Source organism: Nomascus leucogenys, chromosome 3, assembly GCF_006542625.1.
Source record: "Nomascus leucogenys isolate Asia chromosome 3, Asia_NLE_v1, whole genome shotgun sequence".
Lineage (NCBI taxonomy): Eukaryota > Metazoa > Chordata > Mammalia > Primates > Hylobatidae > Nomascus > Nomascus leucogenys.
In genome coordinates, this window is record NC_044383.1 from 19,505,048 (window position 1) to 19,529,034 (window position 23,987).

A 23,987-nucleotide genomic window follows, 5' to 3' on the forward strand; every position below is an offset into this window, starting at 1 on the left:
AAGGATGCTCTTCAGGAACAATTCAGATGAGAGTGCAGAAGGAAGTGTACACTGCAACATGCCCAGAACCCTCTCCCCTCAGTCTCCTACAGATGTCAAAGAAAATAAATTGTGGCCTAATACTGACAAATCTAAATCATGATTTCATGCCAGAGATTAATATAAATCATTTTTCCCGTGACAGCTCAACACTTAGAAAATTTACTTCATCATTTCCTTTCTCAGTTAATGTCAAACTGAAAATTAGTGCTTGATATATTTACTAGTAGGACATTTTAGGCCTTTTCCTTACAGGATTTCTTTTTCTTTTTTCACCCATCTGAGTTATGGATGATATGGAATGTAAAAATACAAAGAGAAAAGCTAAAATGTCATTACTTTTCCTCTTTCCAACCTTTAAGATAAAAACAAAAGGTCACAATGAGTTAAAAAATATTTTTCTTATAAATACTGCATAGAAAATCATAAGTTGAGATAAATGTCAGAGAAGACACCAAGACATATGACCACAGGCAATTTATGAAGCAGCTTAAAATAAAGAAGCTCTCTGCAGTACTAAGATTGCTGTGAAATTTTACCTTAGCTTTCTTTTCAAATATGGCAAGAATCTAAGGCAGGAGTTCTTAATGGACCCCTTGAAAATAATTGTGATGATTTTCATATGTAGATTATGTGCATCTTTCTGGGATGAAGATCATAGCCTTTTTTCTTTTTCTTTGCTTTTCTCTTTTCTTTTGTAATCTTAAAGGGGTTGATGTCTCAAGAATAAGAAGAACCTTTGCTCCGAGAGGTGGATGGGCTGCAGTGATTTTTTTAAGTTCACTTCCAATTCTGAGATTCTTTGAAGTCAGCATTGTATTCACTAAAGATATTTTCTTAGCTGACAGGTTGGTCTCTGCTAAACAGAAGGTTGGCTATATAATATACTGACTACTGTGGATTGTTTCCAAAAAAGTTGTCCCCGCATCACAATCATGCCTTTGGCTATTAATATCTGCTAACAGGATGTAACTTTAGCTGGTTCAAAATCTCCCTGGAATTGCCACTATTAAATAAGTGTCTATTCCTCAAATTAATTAATTGCTGAATAATATTACTACTAAATCAATTGATGTAATATAACTGGTAGGTTTAAATATATTTTATTGCCTTTCCTAAACAGTAGATGGTTTTCTATAAAGGAACATTCCATAATACAGGTCCACAACTTCTTATTCCAAATTTCCAAATCCAGAAAGCTCTGAAGATAAGAGTCTTTTTCCGTAACTCATTTGGCAGCAAACGTGACCTTACTTGAACTCATTTGGCAGCAAGATCTGACTTGAAGTGGTGTGAGGCTATTTATAGTCATTATTTACCCACTTACTGTGAATAATCATACATTTCACAGTAGAGACACCAATGTTGGATTATAAGATGCTGATCTGGACCCTGCTTAGGTGTTATGTAATATCTGATATCTGCTTAGGTGTTACGTAATATCTAGTATATGAACCATATTACCTTCCTGAAACCTCCAGATTCTGAATCCCAAAACACATCTTGCCCCACGGGGCCTCAGAGAAGAGCTTGTGGGACTATCCCATATATTTTACCTAAAAAGATATATACATATCTATACATATCTACACATATATATGCGTGTGTATATATAATATTAACTTTGACATACCCAATATATGGGTTTTGTGGTCACCCTTAAAAAGGAATAAAATCCTTTTCTCACCTTTCCCAACTGGACTGACATCCTGCAGGTTTGTTCTGATTTCTGATAAATGAACTCTAAAAAGCACTTGTTTACTGTGTCTCTACTAATTCTTCAAAAGTGCAAGTGGAGGAAACATTAGCTACAGTAGCTTCCTGATTTTGAGGGCAGTGTCTGCCTTGCCCTATACTCTGTTGGGCCCAGCACATAGTAGGTAAAACAAATGAATAAATGATTATAAATTGTATTTGTATTATTGTATTATAATTGCATTTGTAATGCAGTAAGGTGACAATATATTATTATATTGGTTGGAAACAAAAAGCCTAAGAATGCAATCATCTTTTTGCCACAAATTTCAAACTTTGCCCTGCAACTGCAATCTAACATGTGTTAGATTGAATCCAGTTCCTCAGTGCCATCACAAAACCATCATTTTTATCCCCTGCATAAACATGATTCACCTCTTAGACATCTGTCCAGATTCTAAGACATCTGTCCAGAGTCCAGACCTAAGAGTGTGGCATTTTCGGAGGCACAGTTAGCTAAGATGTTTCTACAATATGGATCAGGAAAATGTAATTAGAGTTCAAATTCATCTGACATACAGATCAGAGAAAGAAAGATTTGAATGCTGGTTAGACATATATTTAATGTGTTTAAGGAAAAGAGCTATATCGTTAAATAAAATGGAAACAATGCTATTTCCATTAGCAAGATTGACAGAACCAAGTATCTGGGTTCCTATAGTGTAGAAAAGGGACCAGTAGCTTTTCTATGGGACATGTGCTTTGATCTCAAGAGTTGTAGGGAAAGCAGCAAAACCTCCTCCTGACTACCAGCCCTCCTAAGTCAAATAATGGATGAGAGCAAAGACATGTTGTCCTCGTAAAGAGACAGTCAGGTCGACAGGACTTGACTGGACCTGCTTAGGTGTCTCGACTTCTATAAAGGAAGAATCTGTCTCCTGGGGAATGGGGTGGAGAGGGGAGGGGCACTTGGCTATTGGTGACAGAAAAAGGAGAGACACAGAGTCCACTGCTGGCAGTGCCCATCCAATCCCTATCTAGGGAAGAGTCGGTCTCAAAGCCAGCAGATTTCCAGTGTTCCGGACCACAGTAAAAATGGATGCACTAGTGAGTCCTTGCAACCAGGCTTCTCAGTTCTGACCCCAGGGTTACTGTGAACCTCTTGGCTGTACTGTCTTCCCTGGGTATAGAGAGAGAATATCCGGTCATGCCCACAGCGTGTGTAATAGGCCTTGTGACTGCTACCTTGTGAATTATTAAAGTGGCTTTCTGATTTCATATATCAATCTGAGGAGCTGACACAGAGAAATGCATTCTTACCAAATAGTTTTCTTGAGTGTTCGAAGCAGGGGGCCTGCAAATGTCCCAAGGTCATGGCCCATGGAGATTTCCTCATGTCAGCCTCTGCCTGGCTCCCACCTTCCCAGTGTGAAGCCTCAACACTAAGTTTCTTGCAAACAATAATCCCGGTAAGGGAATAAAAATATAATGTTATTTAAAATGAATTCTGCATTACTGAGAACACACCTACAATTTAAAAATCTCAAGTAAAGTCTTAATGTTTTGTCAAAAGGCAAAAATCCATATAACTTGGACCAGCTAAAGATCCCATATAAACTCTAGATTTTGTGCTAAGATGGGAAGATAATGATTATGAATGTGTTTTGAAACTTTGAGAGGGCTGTGATGTTTGTTTGCCCTGAATATATTTTTATGGATATATTATTTCTTACAGTATTAACAGGCAGAAGTAACATTTAAAATAGAAATCTGTACATTAATGAAATGAAATCTGCTCTCTTAGCTATGATGACTGTTTGGGTCCACGGAACGCACTGGGGCTTGGGATGGGGCTTTTTTTCCCCTGTAGAGTCCAGTGAGAACAACGTCTCCGAGTCTCTCAGTTAGAAAGGAAAGAATCCCATTTAAGATATAATACAATAAGTGACAAATAAATCAAGTATATTTTTCCCATTGACAATTGACCTAGAACTTAGAACACATAGTTCTCATCTAGCAATTTTGGTGAAATGCCTATTTTTAAATAATGATGTACATTTTCATACAGCATATACCACCTTCATAATCATAGAATTTATGTTGGTTAGGTACAGAATTCCAACAATCGACGTGCCATTTCTAGAAATAAGTGCATTTCTTAGAAATATTTGGAAAACCTCATTGTTTCCTGTGATACCGGCAGAGGTTGTCCCATACATTATACATTGCAATTTGAGGCTTAGCACTTTTCCTAGAGAAACTATTCTTTGTGTCTAATAGTGAAAATCTGGATGTACAAAAGAAACAGAGGGTTATATCACATCTTCTTGCAGTGCTCAGCTCCAGTTAGGCCTGTTACCACTATGTGCCTGGACTGTCGCGGGAGCTAGAGAGCTTGTTTCTCTGACTCTAGTAGAATGCAGTCTATGAATATTCAGAGTGCGTACCATGTATGTGGTAATGCATCAGGCACTGCAGAGTTAAAGATAAAAAGACAAGTTCTAAAGGAACCTCTAGTCTGGCAGGGAATGGACAAGTAGTTTGGAGACATGAAAAAGAGAGTAACTTAGGAGTCAGGCACCTAGACTTGATCTCTGCTCACCTGTTGCCTTGAACGAACTGCCTGAGCTCATATGCATTACCTCCATAGGGGCATGACCTTGGGCAATTAACAGGCCCTCATACTTATGCACTCAGAAACCTGCTTGGTAGGAGTGTGTTTCTCTGAGTCAGCTCCTGAAGTTGATACATAAAAATCAAAAAGGTCAGCCGGGCGCAGTGGCTCACGTCTGTAATCCCAGCACTTTGGGAGGCTGAGGCAGGCTGAAGGCTTGAGTCCAGGAGTTTGAGACCAACCTGGGCAACATGGCAAAACCCTGTCTCTACAAAAAATACAAAAACTATCCAGATGCGGTGGTACATGCCTGTAGTCCCAGCTACTTGGAAGGCTAAGGTGGGAGGATCACTTGAGCCTGGGAGGCAGAGGTTCCAGTGAGCCAAGATCACACCACTGCACTCCAGCCTGGGTGACAGAGTGAGACACTGTCTCAAAAAAAAAAAAAAAAAAAAGCAATTTAATAGTGAGCTCACATATATGAAATTACATAAATATTAGTTTTCTGATTTGTACAATCAGATTTTAAAATTTATTAACTCAGAATTACTTTGAAGATTAACTGAGATGTTAATATCTACCCATCATGCCTTCTGATGCCAGGTGAATCTTTCTAAAACACTGTTTTAATCCTGACACTCTTGCTTATAAATCTCCATGCTTTTAGGAAGATTAGAGTTCAACACTTTTTCATAAACTTTTTGATCTGTTCCCAAACCACTTTCCAGGTTTATCTCCAATTACTCTATCAAATGAAGTACCTGCAACTGCCTATTCATTGTCTGATCATTCTTCTTGACTCCCCATAACTCCAGGTTTTTGTTCATGCAGTTTTCTTCTCCTTATAACTTCCCCTGGAATGGCCATTCATGCCATTTTCTCTCCTCATCTAAGGTCCATGTGGTTATCCAGCCTCTAGGTTATGCCACCCTACCATCCACTCTCTCCTGCTATTGAGGCCTTGAAATGCGCCTAGTTCCAATTAAGATGGGCTAGAAATGGAAGATACACATCAGATTTCAAAGATTTAGTATTTTTAAAAGTGAAGTATTTCATAAAAATATTTTAGATCAATTACATATTGAAAGACCAATTTTATCTATTTATTTTTATTTTAATTTTTAATTGTACTAGAAAATATAAAATTAAATATATAGCTTGCATTGTGTTTCTATGAGATAGCACTGGTCTAGAGCCCTACTTTGGGCCCAAGCAGCTGGCATTCAACTACACCTGCCTCATATTTTGTCATTTTTCAACACACGGATGTCTAATCTCCCCAGCCAGAGTGTGACTGCCTTGGGGACAGGCTCCTTCTCAGGCTGGGCACATCCCATACAGCACCCTCACTCAGTACATGATACCCTTAATTAAGAACAGATGAACATAGGAATCACAAAAGACAAATCACAGAAATCCTCTATAAAGTTACGCTCCCCAAGTGTTTTCCCAGCACATACAATGTGAAAAACTTTATTTGTCTCTGCCAGGCACAATGGCTCATGCCTGCAATCCCAGCACTTTAGGAGGCCAAGGCTGGAGGATCAAGTGAGCCCAGGAGTTTGAGACCAGCTCTGACAACATAGGGAGACCTGGTCTCCACAAAAAACAAACAAAAAATCTGGGTGTGGTGGCATGTGCCTGTAGTCCCAGCTACTCAGGAGGCTGAGGATCACTTAAGCCTTGGTGGATTGCTTGAGCTCAGGAGTTCAAGACCAGCCTGGGCAACATGGCAAAACTACGTGTCTACAAAAAATACAAAAATTAGTCAGGCATGGTGGCGCATGCCTGTCCCAGCTACTCAGGGGAAGGTGAGATGGGAGGATCGCTTGAGCCTGGGAGATTGAGGCTACAGTGACCTGTGGTTATGCCATTGCACTCCAGCCTGGGTGACAGAGCGAGACCCCATCTCAAAGAAACAAATATAAAATTTGTTTGTCCCTTTAGGTATATTAACACTCAAAAGCTTTGAAGAGAGTTGTAAACATGTGCCCTTTCCGGAGAGGGTTTTAATTGGTTGCCTGGTCTGGGAAAAATTTTATGTTTTTTAAAAAAATTATATATTTTATAATTTATAAAACATAAATTATCTATAATGGAATTTACATTTTTAAAATGTATATTGTGCGTTTTGTCCCATGCTTACAGGATGCTTTTTACAGTACTGTAAAGATTTACTAATCTTCATTATACTTCTTCACTTTGCACAATATTTTCTTCTGATCTTCAGAGCTTTGTGACTCTGGTGACTGAAAAAAGTTACTAGCATGATTCCAGGAATGAAGACATGTTGATGACATCAGAACAGGTCTGAACTTAATATTTTGTATCATGTTGTGCTCTTTCTTGTCTCTAGCTAGAAGGAATCCCTGTTACTGGAAATGATTCACGAGTGAACAACAGAAAGAATGAATGGATTTGAAGTTGTTTATAAAGCAAATGGAATTATTGAGTGCATAGAAAGTTGAGGAGAGGGTGTCACAGTTTTACATACATATCACCAAGAGGGTTTTTTGTTTGTTTGTTTGTTTTTGAGACAGGGTCTCACTCTGTCACCGAGGCTGGAGTACAGTGGCACGATCAGGGCTCACTGCAGCCTTGACCTCCTGGGCTCAAGTGATCCTCCCACCTCAGCCTCCTGAGTAGCTGGGATTACAGGCACGTGCCACCATGCCTGGCTAACTTGTATTTTTGGTAGAGATGAGGTTTCGCTGTGTTGCCCAGGCTGGTCTCAAACTCTTGGGCTCAAGCGATCCACCCGCTTCAGCCTCCCAAAGTGCTGGGATTACAGGTGTGAGCCACTGTGCCTGGCCATCAAAAGGATTTTTATAAAGAATAGTGGCTCAGTCCTCAGTTTTTCAGATTTCCCTGAGATCAGTCATGAGTTAAAACAGGATGAGGGATCTGGGTTTGCTATAAAAGAAACATTTGCTGATAGGATGGGCTATTCAGTAGACCAGGTCTTTAAATCTCAAAATGATCTCACCAGATCATATCTCTAGATTGGCATTGATCTAGGTATAACCTTGCACGGGGCTGGGGTAGCGTTTACTAGACACATCAAGATCTTTCCCATGCTGAAGAGTCTGGAATTCTTCTGAGTGACTCAGTTTTACTTAAGTATGCCTATTTTAAGAAAAGAAAAAAAAACACACTATCTCTGAATTGATCACAAAATCAGTTAAGCACAATGAGTTCTTTAAAAAGAGCATCTAACTAAAATGTTACTTATAATGGTTTTAAAAAAAATCCCTTGAGTGAAGAAAATGTTATTGGAATGTCTATTAATGTTTACTCTTTAAGAGCATTTTTTACAAGGACTTCGAGATTGCAGGTGCGTTCCTGTAGTTAACATAACAGAAATTGTAAGCCAGTAGAGTTCCTGTAGATTTGTCCCTGTTTATTAGGTTGGGAACAGAGAAACTCAATACCCTGCAATCCATAAAGGAGAGGTGTGCAAAAATATAAACTCCTGTTGCTCTCAGTGCTTTTCATCTCCGAATTGCTATTCCAAGAAAAAGGAGAATAATCTAGATAGTTGCTTTTAGTATTTATAACTCAATGCAAAATTGTAGAGTTGAGTAATTTTCCAAATTGGCTTCCTTTTGTCAAAGTGTCTGTGGGTTAAGAATCATTAAACAATCACTTTTGCTCAGCACAGAGCAAACAGGTTTTTTAATCTGATGTTTGGGAAGATTATTTTATTCAGTTGTGGTTTCTGTGGAATTTTAAGCGCAACAAAAAATGAAGGACCATTTGTTTGAATGCATGTGCTATTATATATATTTTTGCTATTCTTACTTGTTCTTTTCACTTAAAAAAAAAGAATAAGAAGAAGAAGACGGAGGGATTTATGTGGGTGGAGTTGCTAGGAAAGGGAAAAGGAGGCCAGGAGAAAGTATTCAAAAAGATAGACTTTGCAAAGCAAAGAACTTCTGTCACAGCATCTCAAAGAGATTTACAAACAAAGGCTACTGATCAGGCTTTGTAGGAAGTGAACCTGAATGGCAAGGAAACTGATTGACTTCCCCAAAGTCATTGGGCACAGTGGGAACTACAGTTAGACAGCAATTGTGGCCATAGTGGGCTATCTTCTTGAAAGAGTTTTCTACACCCCTAAAATTTTACCCACAATTCCCACAAATCAGCTAGCCTAATAATAATTAGCAAAACTAATTTGCAAATAGTTGAAGGTGGAACAACTAATGTTACCTTTTGAAACCAAGATAATGAGACTGACAAGGTCACATGGTTATGAAGTGACAATATCAGAAAAAAGAAAGCCTAAGATAGTCCCACACCCCAAATATTAAACTCATCCTGAACACCTTTGATAGGAAAATACAAACAAGTATTTAAATTTTTATCTGCTTGGAGTTGCCACCTAATTGTGAGCAATGCTGAAATTCTCGGGAAGAAACCCAAACCTGACATTTAAAATGCATCATAGGTAAGTTTTGTGTCATAAGTGGGAAGAAAACAGCATGGTCTTGCTACTCCTAATTAACAGCTATGAGCAAGGGAATATGGAGAGAGAGGAAAAATGGAACTGTAAATGTTGAGAGATGTTGAAAATCAGAGCTTTAGGAAATGATTTGTGAGAAATTAATGCTCCTAGGAAAAGAAATGTATCAAGAACTAGATGTTCTAGATGTTTCTAGCTTATTCAAGAATTGAAGGCCGGGCATGGTGGCTCAAGCTCATATTTTCAGCACTTTGGGAGGCCAAGGCAGGCGGACTGCTTGAGCCCTGGAGTTCAAGAGCAACCTGGGCAACATAGGGAGACTCTGTCTCTACAAAAAATACAAAAAAAAAAAAAAAAAAGTGCCAGGCTTGGTGGCAGGTGGCTGTAGTCCCAACTACTCACTCAGGAGGCTGAGGTGGGAGGACCACTTGAACCTGGGAGGTCGAGGTTGCAGTAAGCCATGATTGTGCCACTGCACTACCAGCCTGAGCAACAGAGTGAGACCCTGTCTCAGAAAGAATTGAAGAAGTGCTCCAACGCTGGGCGCAGTGGCTCACGCCTGTAATCCCAGGACTTTGGTAGGCCGAGGTGGGAGGATCACGAGGTCAGAAGATGGAGACCATCCTGGCTAACACGGTGAAACCCCATCTCTACTAAAAATACAAAAAATTAGCCGGGCGTGGTGGCGGGCGCCTGTAGTCCCAGCTACCTGGGGGGCTGAGGCAGGAGAATGGCGTGAACCCGGGAGGCGGAGTTTGCAGTGAGCCGAGATCGCGCCACTGCACTCCAGTCTGGGCGACAGAGAGAGACTCCGTCTCAAAAAAAAGAAAAAAAAAAGAATCGAAGAAGTGCTCCAAAAAGGGCTAGTGAGTATGATGTTTCTAAGACAACAATGATCTTCAGGTATAGAAGCTGGGGACGTGATCATTGCCAAACGTCAAGAGAAGGCAAAGGTTTAAAGGCAGTTGCTTACAAAGCCTTCTTGGGTGCTGCTAACGTTACTGCAAAGATCATGCTCTGATAGTGCCAGCAGTGTAGGAGCTTCTTGAAGCTACCATTTTTGCAGTCTGTCATTAGAGCAATCGGATTTGAAGCTGCTTACCTGTTCTATGACCAAATGATCGAATCTGATTGATTAGGCGCTACCGCCCTCCACCTACAAAAGGGTAAAAAGACTGTTGATGAGGTAAATTAGCCTACAAAGTATCTATTTCTAGTATTCCTACCTCTTTGATTACATTATAACAGCTATCTAGTAGAGGCTCCTTAAATGACAGCCGACTAAACATGGCATTTTCAGGAGAGTGTTATCCTGCTGGAAGAGTAGTTCAATAGAGTTTGCTTAAAAATCATTGCAATGTAGCAATGTTATTTGGGATGCATTGAATAAAAAATTATGAGATTCAGAAGCAATATTCTAGATGGAAATTTAAATGGTGCAGAGGGTGTATGTGAAGAGGAAGAAAGAGAAATTAATTTAATTCCATTTGCTGATGTGACTGTAGCACAACTATTTTTAGGTATAATCCAAACAGTGCATATCTTCTCCATTTTGATTAGTAGAAAATTGGCAGGGAGTCAAAAGAATTAGTATTTCTCAGCACATTATGCCAGAAATGTACAAATAAAACGACATTATCTGTGCCAATGTGTTTAATTTACTTCTAAGGTTTTAATTTTTTTCCTTCAAATAAACAAATGAGTCCAGCTTGTTTAAAAACATTTTAAAAAAAGTCTTTCACAACTGGCAGCAAAAGTTATAGAATAATTTTTCTTTAGATCCTTGCTGAGAACCTCTTACAAAAAACTTAAATGTTAATATTACCCTGATACTTTGGGTGCAGAATTTCTGTCTGGCAATTTTATATACTGCCAGAGGAACGGGCACATTCAACGAAATGTGAAATTAACATAAGCTAGGAAAATGTGCTTAACAAGGAAAGATTTCACAATAGCCACTTAGGAGTTATTAATAATTCCAATTCCAAAGAAAGCATAGACTAAGAAACAAATAAATAAATTCTATTTGCAAAGTTTTATATAGGCAAGTTCACCAAAGGATGAAGCCATATGCTATACCAATTACACATTTCTACATTGGAGAGAGAATTTATAAATCCTGGAAAATCTCCATTGAGTTCTTGTTAGTGTTTAACCTGAATGTAACGTCCAGTGTAGCAAATCTATGAATCTTGATCACATTTTCCTGCTTTAAGGTTTATGCTTTTGGTACTTTGATACACACAAGCCCATGGGCAAGGCTACCTTTATACACACTCGATGTCTTCTTCCTATCTCTGCAGTGCACAATCTCACCAGATTAAGCAGGGCTGGCTGCTTTCTCCTCCCACTGCCATCGCTACTGGGACTGACAGCCCAGCTCCCCACGTTTCCTATTATAAGTCAATGGCTGCCTTCTTCAAAAGTGACAAAAAGTAGTCTTCATGGGGATTTGGAATCACTGACATGGTCTGTTTCTGAATCCATGTAATTTCAGTTGGACAGCTTGGGAGATCACACAAAAATCTTTTCTATTTCCTGCCAATACATAGAAACTGGCCCCAAGATTACAGTGGTTTCCTCTAACTCACTAAAGTGACTAAACCTGCGTACTAAGTAGTTAAATTATACACATTTGTTCTTAAAGCTTAAAGGACTTTCCTGATTTTAAGACCTGGGTGATTTTAAGACCTGAGATTTGAAGGGCCTGCGTATACGTTTTGGGCTGGGAAGATTTCTTTTTATTTATACGTGAAGACTTATCTAGACAAAATAAGTAAATAAACAGGAAACCAAGAAAGTGAAGCATTTACCTGGTACTTCAGTGTCTAGTAATTTCAAACAAAGAAGGACAAAACCCCTAAGAAAATGCATCTTACATACTCATGGTCGGGGGCGGATAGAAATTAACCATATTTGGTTCCTAGGGAAATTATAGTGACATTTCATCCTGAGACTGATTTTATGTTCTTCAAAATATGTTTATTTAAGTATTTATCTTTGTATTCTTAAAGAAGCTCTCCTTTTTCTTTCTTTCTTTTTTTTTTTTTTTTTTTTGCTGGAAAAGGGTTAAACTTCGTAGCAGCTTTTGTTGAGGCTGTTACTGTTCATGCAACCTTCTGCTGGTCTCTAAAATATCTACGTCATTAACCTTTCTCAGAAGACGGTTGCCTTGTCTTTAGAATATGCCATTGCAAAAAAGAATGTTCAGTCTCAACTTTTCCCTGTTAAAGAATACTTTGCTCATTTAAAGTGTAGCATAAGCCAGAAGTTAAGATTCTTTACTTTGGTTTCTTTACTGTATGGTCATGAAATAAAAGGCTTACTTAAAAATATAGTAAGTACTTTAAATGTATTTTGGAGAATGTAAAATTAATCTCAGGACAGAATTGCACTATCCCTTCCTTTAGGAAATAACTTCATGAAAAATACCCCATCCTTTGGGTGCTGTAATTTTGTTAGAAACTTAAATCCTTTCACACTTGCTTTTGCCTACGATCTGTCCACCCAGAACTTCTGGCAAAATGATCTATTTAACTACATAAGAGAAAAAACATTTACTTCAGAAGCCCTTTTATACATTTTTGCTTAACCGTGAAAGCATTTTTCATTCTAAACAGCCTCTGGAGAAATCTGCACACACTGATCATCTGCAGGCTGTGATTTTCTATTGGAAAACAAAAATAAGCTGTGGAAGCCACTTATTGCATTCCAAGTAGGCAACTGATCATTCAATGAGTTAGTCTTTCCTGCATTTCCATGAAAAGTTGCAGCTGAGTTAAATGACCGCATCACTTTTTTTTTTTTTTTTTTTTTTTTTTTTAGGAGATACGCAATCACAAAGGTCACTTCTTAAGTCAAGTGCAGCAGATGGGATCTTGAAAGTGCCTACAAGTAGTCTAGAACACCTTGAATCCGGCTGTGAAAATTTAGGGCAAATCTGTAGCTCTCAGTAGGTAAACACCATATTTAGGTCTGGAGGCATTTTGCTATGTTATTGAGTCATGGAAACCTATTAAAAGAGCTCTATGGGAAATCCAGTCTATATTTTGAACAAAACAAGCTGTCTTTTTCATTATCACTGACCCTTTACAGACACACAGTACGTAATCTTGATTGTGCTTCATTGGTATTTATTGCACATGAACCAATTCCTCACACAGTAGTTAGTTGCACCAGAGTATAAATACTTGGTAAAACACACAAGAGGAAGTAGAATTTACACACAAGTGCTAACTTTCACCAGCAAATCCACGTGGGCACTTGGACATAAAAAAAAATAAAAAATCCTTAAGATAATTATATTTATAATATGGATACAGTTACAGTACCATGATAAAGGAGTATAAAAAGGTATTTTCCCAATAAATCATTAGCTCAATAACATACTAGACAACAGAAGTAGAGTTTGAATTTTATTTAAGATCTGCCCAGCCCCTCTCCCTTTAAAAAATATTTAATTTCTTTTTGTGCAAGTAACATCTTCTGTGGATTCTGTAATTCCTAACACTGTGCAAAAATGGCATTTTGAACCACTCCTTTTTTTTGTTTTTGTTTTTATCCACATGTGCAGTAATCTGAACTGTTTCTCTCTCTCTCTCTCCCTTTTAATGTCCTGTCTTCAATTGACAGAGTCACATGTCACAGAGAGAGGCTCTGCGCCTGGTCCTTCCAACTAATATTGATACATAAATAAGCTGTTTAATATAAACAAGTCTTTCTATCTGCTGTGCAAATGCACAGTGTGAGGTAGAAATCCCTCAGCCTGACCACCCAAGCGCGCGGGGGACAGCGGGTTTGCCCTACACAAGGAAAGCAAGGTGGTTCTTGTTCCAAGAAGAGCTTAACATTTCTTGAAACGTGATTTTTAAAATTTTGCCTCCATCCTTTCTATTTGCTTTCATAACAGCAGAAATCATTACTTAGAAATTAAAATGAAATTTCTCTGGAAAGCAAAAGGAAATATGTCTTGACAAACTGTCATTCTTCTCTCTCTGGCTGGTAGAGTGTTCCTGTTCCCAGGAAAGGGATGGGAGCCACGTTAATGGATTTTAATCCCCTCCTAATGCTTCTGCCTTCCCCTAACCCACCCATCTTCCACTCCGGTCCTCGCAGAGAGTGTCAAAAACCACATGGTGGGGGAAAAAAAAATCTAAAGATGCATCACACGCACACACAAAACAAGGCCGGACTACAAACAGAAAAAAAAAAAAAGAAAGAAAGAAAAGAAAAAAAAACAAGGAACATCAGCAAGCCACTCTCCCATCCCTCCCCAAACTTTCCTTTTTGTGCAACGGTCCGTGGCTTTTCTGTTTGCCTCGGATGATTCAGACGAGGATTGTGGGCTTCGAGTTCACCTGCTTTCGGTCTTGAGTAAACACAGATCTCCTCGTTCCCCTGGGAAGCCGTGCCCGGCGTCCGCGCCCCGCGCCGGGCCCTACACCTTGGATTCCGAGGCGAAGCCGGGGCGGCACGGCTCGTCCAGGCTCGAGTCGCTGTCCGCCGCCGCCCCGCCGTTGCAACCGGCCCAGGGCTCCAGCAGGCGCGCGGGCGGCGTGGCCCCGACGACATCGTCGTCGTCGTCGTCCGAGGCGGCCCCGGGCGACGGCGGGGGTCCCGGCCGGGCCAGACAGCCCGAGGCGCGCGGCCGGTCTCCGTGGGTCGCGTGGCGCCGGCGGGCAGCCCTGCGAGCGCAGCAGAGCAGTCGCTGGAAGGCCTTGCGGAAGTCGGGGCTGCGGCAGTAGATGATGGGGTTGAAGGCCGAGTTGGCGTAGCCCAGCCAGTTGAAGAAGACGAAGAGGCGGTCGGGAACCAGCTCGCGGTGGAAGGCCTTCACCACGTTGGCCAGGAAGAAGGGCAACCAGCAGAGCGTGAACACGCCCATGATGATGCCCAGGGTCTTGAGCGCCTTCTGCTCGCGCAGGGCCACGAGGCGCGAGGGCCGCCGCTTACCCGCACGCCCGTTGGCCAGCGGGGCGGTGGCGGCGGCGGCGGCGGGGCGCGGGGGTCCGGGCGGCGGCGCGGGCGCAGGGACGGGCGAGGGCGAGGGCGAGGGCGGCCGCGCGGGGCCGCCGAGGAAACGGCGCTCGCAGCTGTCGATCTTCTTCACCTGCTTCTGGGCCTCGCGGAACACCCGCAGGTACACGAAGGCCATGATGCACAGGGGCACGTAGAAGGAGACCACGGACGAGGCGATGGCGTAGGCCCGGTTGGTGACGAAGTCGCAGCACTTGGGGTCGTTGTAGCAGCGGCGCGCCTCGTCGCTCTCCGCCCGCCACCAGTGCATGAGGATGGGCAGGAAGGACACCAGGGCCGAGATGGCCCACACGGTGCACACGAGGCCCCGCGCCCGCGCGCGCGTCAGCAGGCTCTGGTAGCGGAAGGGCGAGGTGATGGCGAGGTAGCGGTCCAGGGCAATGACACACAGGGTCTCGATGCTGGCCGTCACGCACAGCACGTCCACCGAGGTCCACAGCTCGCAGAAGAAGGAGCCGTACTCCCAGCGGCCCCACACCACGATGGTGGCCCCGAACGGCACCACCAGCAGCCCCATGACCAGGTCGGCGCTGGCCAGGGACATGATGAAGAGGTTGGTGAGCGTCTGCAGCCGCGGCGTCTTGGCGATGGCCACGATCACCAGCACGTTGCCCGCCACGATGAGCAGCACGATGAGCGCCATCAGCAGACCCATGCCCGCTGTCCACTGCTGCGACAGCGGCTCGGGGCCTTCGCTGGCGGGAGGCAGCAACGAGGCGGGCGGCGACGCTGGCACCAGTAGCCGCGCCGCGGTGGCCGCGCCGTCGGGGAGCGGTGCGGCCGACGACAGGTTACCGGGCTCGGAGGCGCCCAGGACGAGCGCCCCCGCGCCCATGCCGAGCTGCGGAGGCCGGGGGCGGGGGGTGTGGCAGGGCTGGGCCGTGGTTGGGGAACCCCCCAGAAGCCCGGGCGGCGGGGTGCGCAGAGGGAGGTCGCGGCCGGGTCAGGGCAGCCGCGGCGCGGGGCCGGAGGCATGGGCGCCGGGCGCCTTTCCCGCCGGAGCCGAGCGCTGTCGCTGCCGCCGCCGCCGCCGCCGCCGCTGCTGCTGGAGCCGCTGCCGCTGCTGGAAGAGCCGCCGGGACTTCAGCATGTTTCTGAGCGCGCCGGGCCCGCAGCTCCGGCACCCAGCACCCACCCCACCCCGCTCCCACTCCCCAAGCCAACCCCCGGGGCCTCGCGTCAGGCTCCTGCAGCCAATCCCGGAAAAGGCACGCCCCTGTCTGGTCTGCCCCCCCCCCCACCTCCAACTCCCCGCACCCCCCTCCCTTTGGCAATTGAGCGGCTCCTGAGAGTCCGGAGCTGATCGCGTAGCTAGTGCCTCCCGTGCGCCCGCGGGTTCCTGCAGACGCGCCCCTTCCTGCGCCCGCTGGTTCCAGGTCCCTGTTCCCCCGCGCCCCCTTCCGCGCCTGGCTCACCCCCGGGGCCCCTTCCCCTGCCTCAGCCCCCACTCGCTCCCACACCCACTCCTGCGCCCCGTTTGCCTCCCGCACTCGGCTCCCTCCTGCGCCCCCGCTCCCCCCGCATCCCCTCGACCTGCAGTGCCGGTGTTCCCTGCGGAACAGAGCGCTAGCTCCCTTGAGCGCAGAGGGGACTCTGGTGTTCAGGAAGCGCCAGAGCGCCTGGGACAGCTTGTCCGCCAGGCTTGGAGGAGTTTGCCCTGCGAGCTTGGTTGTGATGTGGGGCAGCCTAGCAGGGTGTGTGTAAAACCCTTCCCCCGTCAAGACGGGACCCAGCCAGCCAGCATGCGTCGTGGCAGCTTGGGGGACTGGAGGTGGGTGTTAGTGGTTAGAAGAAACTTCCCAGCAGAGCGGGTTGCTGGAGCCAAGCGCGCATCTGTCAAGAATGCTCTCTGGGCGCTGTTCTTACAAGGATCCTCTGTTGAACCTCAAGAGCAGTAGATGTGGAAAGGAAGCGAAGGTTTGTGCATCTAACAGCTAACGCTGAGAGCCCGTTGGAATCGTACACACTCCTCAGTCCTAGCTAATGAATGTGTGAGCATGATGCAAAAATGTATGCTCATGATATAAAGGGAGAGGCTTAGGGAGACAGAAACGTTGAGATACAGAGTAAACGATACCACCGCGAGGGGGAAAAAAACGCGTTTAATTACATTTTAGACTTTTCAGTGATAACACCTGTATTTTGTGTTTTATTACTCATGTGATTTTATAATTTGAGCTGGGTCAATACGAACAAAAAGGTACTGTCAGTTTATGCTGACGTAATGAACTGCGATTTCAGATTCCTTGGTCTGCGTGCTTGTTTTCTCCTTTGCCCAAGTTCCCAGATTCTCAAAATTCTGAGATTAGTTTTGGAGGGATGAGACAAGAAAACATATAAATACTCCAGAGGATTAAAATCCAAAAGCATTTAAAGTTGTATCTGTGCCTTTTTTTGAGTTGGCAAATGAATCGCTTTGAAATTAGTGAGTTGTTAACCTGGCAAAAAGGATTATATTGGGGGTGGGGGGAAAAGAAAGCCATGAATATGCAATATGGCAGGACTGCAAGCCCCTTCTCTAATTTGGCTCCTGTAGTGTCCTCAGCTCAGGCCTGAAATAAATAAATAAATAAATAAATAAATAAAATCCCTAATTGAGTCCTTGAGGAGTAAACAGCTTCTAATTGTTTATGTAAGGGTGCATGAAAATGTTATATAATGCTCACAGGTCCTTCTGGCGTTGGAATAAGAACAGCGCCTGCAACGAACATCAACATGTTCGTTGATGTTGGTCATCAATATGACCAAGCTCATATCCTTACCTTGCAAGGAGAGACCGACTTCCACAGCTATCCAGGTCAAAAGCAAAAAAGTAATGTTTTTCAAGTTTACATAAAATCAAGCAGTTTTAACCACTTTCTCTTACATAAATGCAAACATATGAATTTGCTTTAGGCCCAAACCTCATCATCAGTGTGTTAAAACTGGGGAGTGATTTGTTTATTCACCCCCTGCCCATGATTTATCAGCTGATTTTCCAACTTGGGGAGGTTGAGGAGGGGTGGCCAGGAAACAAGGGGAGTTAGAAAGAGGGGAGGGAGGAGACTACACCCCAAGTTATCCAAGTCACTGCCCTGAGACTCCTGGCTTCTTTTTATTTTTTTGAGACGGAGTTTCACTCTCGTTGACCAGGCTGGAGTTCAGTGGCATGATCTTGGCTCACTGCAACCTCTGCCTCCCGAGTTCAAGTGATTCTCCTGTCTCAGCCTGTCAAGTAGCTGGGATTACAGGCATGTGCCACCACACATGGCTAATTTTGTATTTTTAGTGGAGACGGGGTTTTACCATGTTGGTCAGGCTGGTCTCGAACTCCTGACCTCAGGTGATCCACCCACCTTGGCCTCCCAAAGTGCTGGGATTAGAGGCGTGAGCCACCGTGCCGGCCTCCTGGCTTCCTTCTGGAACCACAAGGGGCAGTCTCAAAATAGCCAAGGGATTAGAAGAAGTTGAAATTGACGCTGCCCGGGAAAGGAGTTCTGAGTGCTGAGCTGCAGGGTGAGGCATAGGGAATGTGGGAAAGAGGCTTTTCCTTGCCATCTTTCTGTCAAGTGGTGTTACTGGAATAGAGTGTGTCAACCTTAAATGCCCCCAAAGAGTGGAAGGCATTGCTTTTCTGTGTGCGATAAGGCCAGAACTTGGTCGTAGAGGTTCAGGGCAGAAGCCAGATTGCCAGTAACTTTGCCGTATCATCATTATATATATAAACACACTGTAACATTGGAATTGTTGGAAAACTTTCCTGAAACTTTTTTTCTCTGCTCATTCAGAGATACATCAAGTTTCTCCGAATTTCTGTATAATACATTAAATTATAAACCCTCAAAACCAGAAGGTTATTAACTAGCAGGAGTACCAATACAGGGATCTCAGGAATTCTGGGGGATTTCCTTCAATTTTACTGACAGAAGAGTTTGGAATAGTTCATGTTCAACTAGAGTTTGTTGTCTAATAAAAATAAAATGTTCTCAGAACTCCTTTAATTCCTACATTTTATGGTTGGTGTTTTTTTTTTTTTAACTTTTATTTTAGCCTAACACTTTTTGTTCTTAAGTAAGGATACAAGATCAAGAAGAAAAGGTTCAACGTATCAACTTTTACAGGTATCGAATATTGTAAGTTGAATAAAACTCCTTCATTTCTTCATTCTTCACTTGCAACTGTTAAAGAGAGTCAGTTCTAAAAACCCATATATTTCACAATGCTTTGGAAAATGACACAAAGCTCCAACAATGAAGGCTGATCAGCACACTTGAGAGGTCGTGCACTTCGTCCACAGATTTCCTGCCTCGACTTCTTCCTTTCCCATCCTACCACCTTCACCCCACAGCGGGACTTGCCATGGGCTCTATTTGATATCCCTGCCTCTGGTCCTCCCGGCTCCATTTAATCTGGCATACTATAGCCAAAGGAATATTTCCAAAATGCTGCTTTGACCAAGATGCTTTTCTGTTCAGCAACCTTACCTCTTCAATTTAACATTCATAGCTCTCCCCAGTCCAATTCTAAATGGCCTTTCCAGCCCTATTTCATATTAGAACTCTCCTTATCACCATAACTTGCATTTCTGTATTCTTTTTCTTTTTGAGGATCCATACTGCTTCCTTGTGTACATCTATACTTTCTCACTGGGTTCCCTCCACCAAAACCTCCTCCTCCTTTCCAGTGAATTCAGCCTTGGAGATCTGGCTGGACTCTATCTTCTCTACCTACTGCTTCTGAAAATGAGCCCTCCTTCCTCTGACCTATAGTAGTGACTCTGCCAATTTCATTTCAGGTGGCAATTTACAATAGGTTGCCTTTTGATACTTCTTATGTTGTTATCTTATTTAATTTTTATATTTTCCCCTTTTCTTCTCTTATAGATTGTAAGCTCACTGAGAGCCAGAACTGTCTTATACATTTTTATATCTCCCATGTTTACTGATATTTACTTGATATTAATGAACATTTAGCTTTGATTCATAAACATGTGATATTTGATTTATTAAAATATTCTCATTTTTATACACATGAGACATAATTGAGTGTTTTAGGAGTTACAATCTTCACTCTTGCTTATAATTTACAGCAATAATCCATATTCTTACCACCTAGTCAACATTTTCACATAAACATTGCAAAATACTTTACAAAAGCAAGGTAGGCTCATGAGATAAATGTATATCATACCTATTCATAGTAAATAAAGCAAGACATAGGTAAGAGATTTTCCAAAGGAGCCATGCAAATCCACGTCCATAAAAAATACTACCTGGACAGGCTCAGTGGATCCTGCCTGTAATCCCAACACTTTGGGAGGCTGAGTCACGAGGATCACTTGAGCCCAGGAGTTGAGGCTGCAGTGAAATGTGGTTGTACCACTGCACTCCAGCCTGGGTGACAGAGTGAGACCCTAACTCAAAAAAAAAAAAAAAAGGAAGAAAAGAAAAGAAAAAAGTACTACCAATTCTTCATAAATGACCCAGGTGAAGAGTCTTTTTCCTTAGCCATTATTTATGATGCCGTATCTATATATCCAGCCATTTCTGCCCCTGGAGAGTTGCTGATGACTCGAATGTGGTTTCCAGTTGTATATCAAATTAGTCTGCAGAGCAGTGATGAATAGGCATCTAACCCATCCAAGGTTGCAAGCCATGAGCCTGGCAAAGACATTTACATTCTTGAGTTGACTTTACTAGAAAATGAGTTAAAAATAAAAGTGAGTAGCCTAACTGGACAACTGCTGGAAGATACGCCAAGGGATATGTGGGGGGATTTCCTAATAAAACCCCAAGAAGTGTATGAAATCTGTTAGCAAAATGTGCCTTGAGGCTGATAATAGCCCGAAGCTATTTGAAATCAAGCTATAACAAACCAAAGGATTTGTTAGTCAGAACTTAGGTGGCTGTTTCTCAGGAAAGATATATGACCTTTCACACAAAGCAACACAACTGCTGAAACAATCACTCAGTGCTAACTAACCAAAGAACAAGCCTGGCACTTAGGGTCAGATACTGGTTTTGTAGCCACAATTTACACAGGGATGACCAACTCCAGCCGTCTTGAAAACAAGCACAGAGAACAGTAGCATAATCATAGCAAAGTGTGGACTACTAGGAAAATTCAAAAGCTTTCCTCTCTCCACATCCTCGTCCTCCTCCCACACTTATCTCCTCCTCCTCCCTTTTCTCCTCCTCTTCTTCCTTGTGTTTCTTACAAGTACATTGAACAATGCTAGAGCCAATAATAATATTTTTCAAAATGTGGATGTTTGCAGTGTTCAGACCTGGGAGGTAAAAGGTCCAGGTTTATGTCCCGGCTTTGTTGCTTTTCTGTTTGACCTTTCATATTCACCTTTAAAGTGGACTCACCATTTGCTCCCCTACAGGGTTGTGTGGGAATTAAATGAGATAATGTATGTGAAAGCTTCTTGAAATCACGTACAGCTCCATATATTTATAAAGCAACAAACGCTGTCTTTTCCAATCATCATGACATTGAAAACCGTGAAAGGGGTCAGGATTTGCTTGTGTGAGAAGAATCAGCTCACTTAGATAAGCTTCTGTTTATCCGCTTGACTCCTTTCTTTTTCACTATAGATATTAATAGGGTTTAGAGCCTGGATAACCGTGAACTATTTTTAAATACTTTTAGCAAATTACCTTTACAAAAGTTTTTCCCCTTTTTTCTGTTCTTCCTTAGTATGTACCCTCTTCTTTTTTTAAAAAAATTATTTATGTGATTCTCTTAAATCAACTCCTTTTCAGTATTTCAGTAGCAGAATAGTCACAGCAGAGAATGTTTTTTTTTCTCAAGTTAACTATTTAGTGCCATGACTAGTAACTTAAAGAAGAAAGGACTTAAATACAAGTCTTAATTTTAATACAAGATTTAAGCCAACATAAACCAAAAATTCTGTTCTAATTCAGTTATATAATGAATAAAAATTGATTGCTTATCAAGTGAAATCTTACCTTAAAGTATTGATGGTAATAGGAATATGAGCATTATACACGATAAGCTATTGGCTGAGTTGTCCTTTAGTTTGTCCCAGTCCAGAGCTTGTGATGACAACAAGCTGGGATAATTATTGAAAACTCTAGGTTTTATTTTAACAGTAACACAGAACTTTACTGTGTTCCAGACAAAATAATTGTGTTGTAAGAAACTAAGAAGTTAATAGCAACAAGAACCCCAAAACCCTTGTAAGTTTCTGAAGAGTAGGAATGATACCTTTAAACATTTTAGCCCCCTTTTATTCTGGCCTTATAGTAGATACAATAGTTACTAAATTCCTGAGTAATAGAAGAACCACTTAAAAGCTTATTTCCAGTGGATTTTCCACAATAAAATAAGACATTGTATTTTCCATTTGGCCATGGAAGATGGCATCTAGGCCATCCAACTGAATAGAATTGCCAAAAGGGATCAGTGGAAGACACTGGTCTGCTTTGCCAGATCAAATTATTTACATTTCTTTCTTTCCACTCTTTTCATTCACTACTTTGAGTAAACCAAACAGGTATCTTCTTTCATATGTTTTTCCACTTCTTTGAATTGTATAGATATTTTTGTAGTTAACTTACTCATTATTTATGTACTGTAAAAATGCCCACCGGCTGGGTGCGGTGGCTCACACCTGTAATCCCAGCACTTTGGGAGGCCGAGGCGGGTGGATCACGAGGTGAGGAGATTGAGACCATCCTGGCTAACATGGTGAAACCCCGTCTCTACTGAAAATACAAAAAAAATAAATAAATTAGCCGGATGTGGTGGCGGGCGCCTATAGTCCCAGCTGCTCCAGAGGCTGAGGCAGGAGAATGGCGTGAACCCAGGAGGCGGAGCTTGCAGTGAGCTGAGATGGCGCCACTGCACTCCAGTCTAGGCGACAGAGCGAGACTCCATCTCAAAAAAAAAAGAAAAATGCCCACCTAGACCCACTCAATAAGTGGAGGTGTCCCAAATCCTTTGCCTCAGAAAGGAAGACGCTAGTGAGACAGTATTGCTGCTGCTTTGGTCTTGGTAACCACTGTGGTCAGGCTTCTTGCTTTAAAAATAAATATCAAGGCCAGGTGCGGGGGCTCACGCCTGTAATCCCACCACTGTGGGAGGCTGAGGTGGGCGGATCATGAGGTCAGGAGATCGAGACCATCCTGGCTAACACGGTGAAACCCCCGTGTCTACTAAAAATACAAATAATTAGCCGGGCGTGGTGGCGGGCGCCTGTAGTCCCAGCTACTGGGGAGGCTGAGGCAGGAGAACGGAGTGAACCCGGGAGGCGGAGCTTGCAGTGAGCGGAGACCACGCCACTGGGCATGGCCAGGGCAACAGAGGGAGACTCCATCTCAAAAAAATAAAAAATAAAAATAAATAAATAAAATATCAAACCACTGACATGACATTTATTTTCCAAAGTGTCTCAGTTTTGTTGCTCCTTGAGTAAGACCTGTTGGAGATCTTTATCCTATGATAGCTTTTTACTTCCAGGGAATTATCTCCTAATTAGATATTAAGGGGGCAATAACCTTCTTTGTAAACTTCTCCTAAATATAAATTGCTTTCATACTAGTGGAGAAATATTGTCCTTTTCTCCCTATTTTAAGATGGAGAAACTGAAGCATAAGGACAGAGACACGTGTGAGAGTTCACGGAAAGTGAAAGAGTTCTTCACTTTCTTGCCTCCTTAGCTAGTCTTTAATTGCTAGAACTTCTGCATCCTTAACAGATATGGGCCCACCTGTTACTACTTTCAGCATAATGTAATTGCATGATATATTTGGGACTTGGAGCTAGTCATGGAGTACTTTTTAAAATAAACAACTTTGAACAAATGAAGCAATTCTATCATGCAATGTTTATTTGTATTTTTCAGTTGGCTTAAATATAAAAGATCTGACATGACAATCATATTTATCTACACAAATGAAATTCTCATTGTTGATACATTTTAGTGTGAATGTCTAAAAGTGCCACATGAATACTAGCTCTGAAGACAAAGGAATCCCAAAGAAAAGCCAAGCAATTAAGTCATTTAGTTCTTTGTTTTGTTTTGTTTTCATCTGTAACTGGAAAAAGACTTCACAGAAGACTCTTACTGAGAATCACAGGCTCAAAAGTTGTGACAACCTTGGGGGACTTTATTTAAGAGCCGAAACAGAG

At 42.5% G+C, this 23,987-nt stretch overlaps 1 protein-coding gene across 1 annotated transcript; it reads right to left on the bottom strand.

Moving 5' to 3' along the window:
* Window positions 1–12,925: 12,925 nt before the first annotated feature.
* ADRB1 (adrenoceptor beta 1) lies at window positions 12,926–15,939 on the bottom strand. Its single transcript, XM_003255109.4, has one exon. The coding sequence runs from the start codon at window positions 15,682–15,684 to the stop codon at window positions 14,251–14,253; it is 1,434 nt and encodes a 477-aa protein (XP_003255157.3). The 5' UTR covers window positions 15,685–15,939; the 3' UTR covers window positions 12,926–14,250.
* Window positions 15,940–23,987: the final 8,048 nt, after the last annotated feature.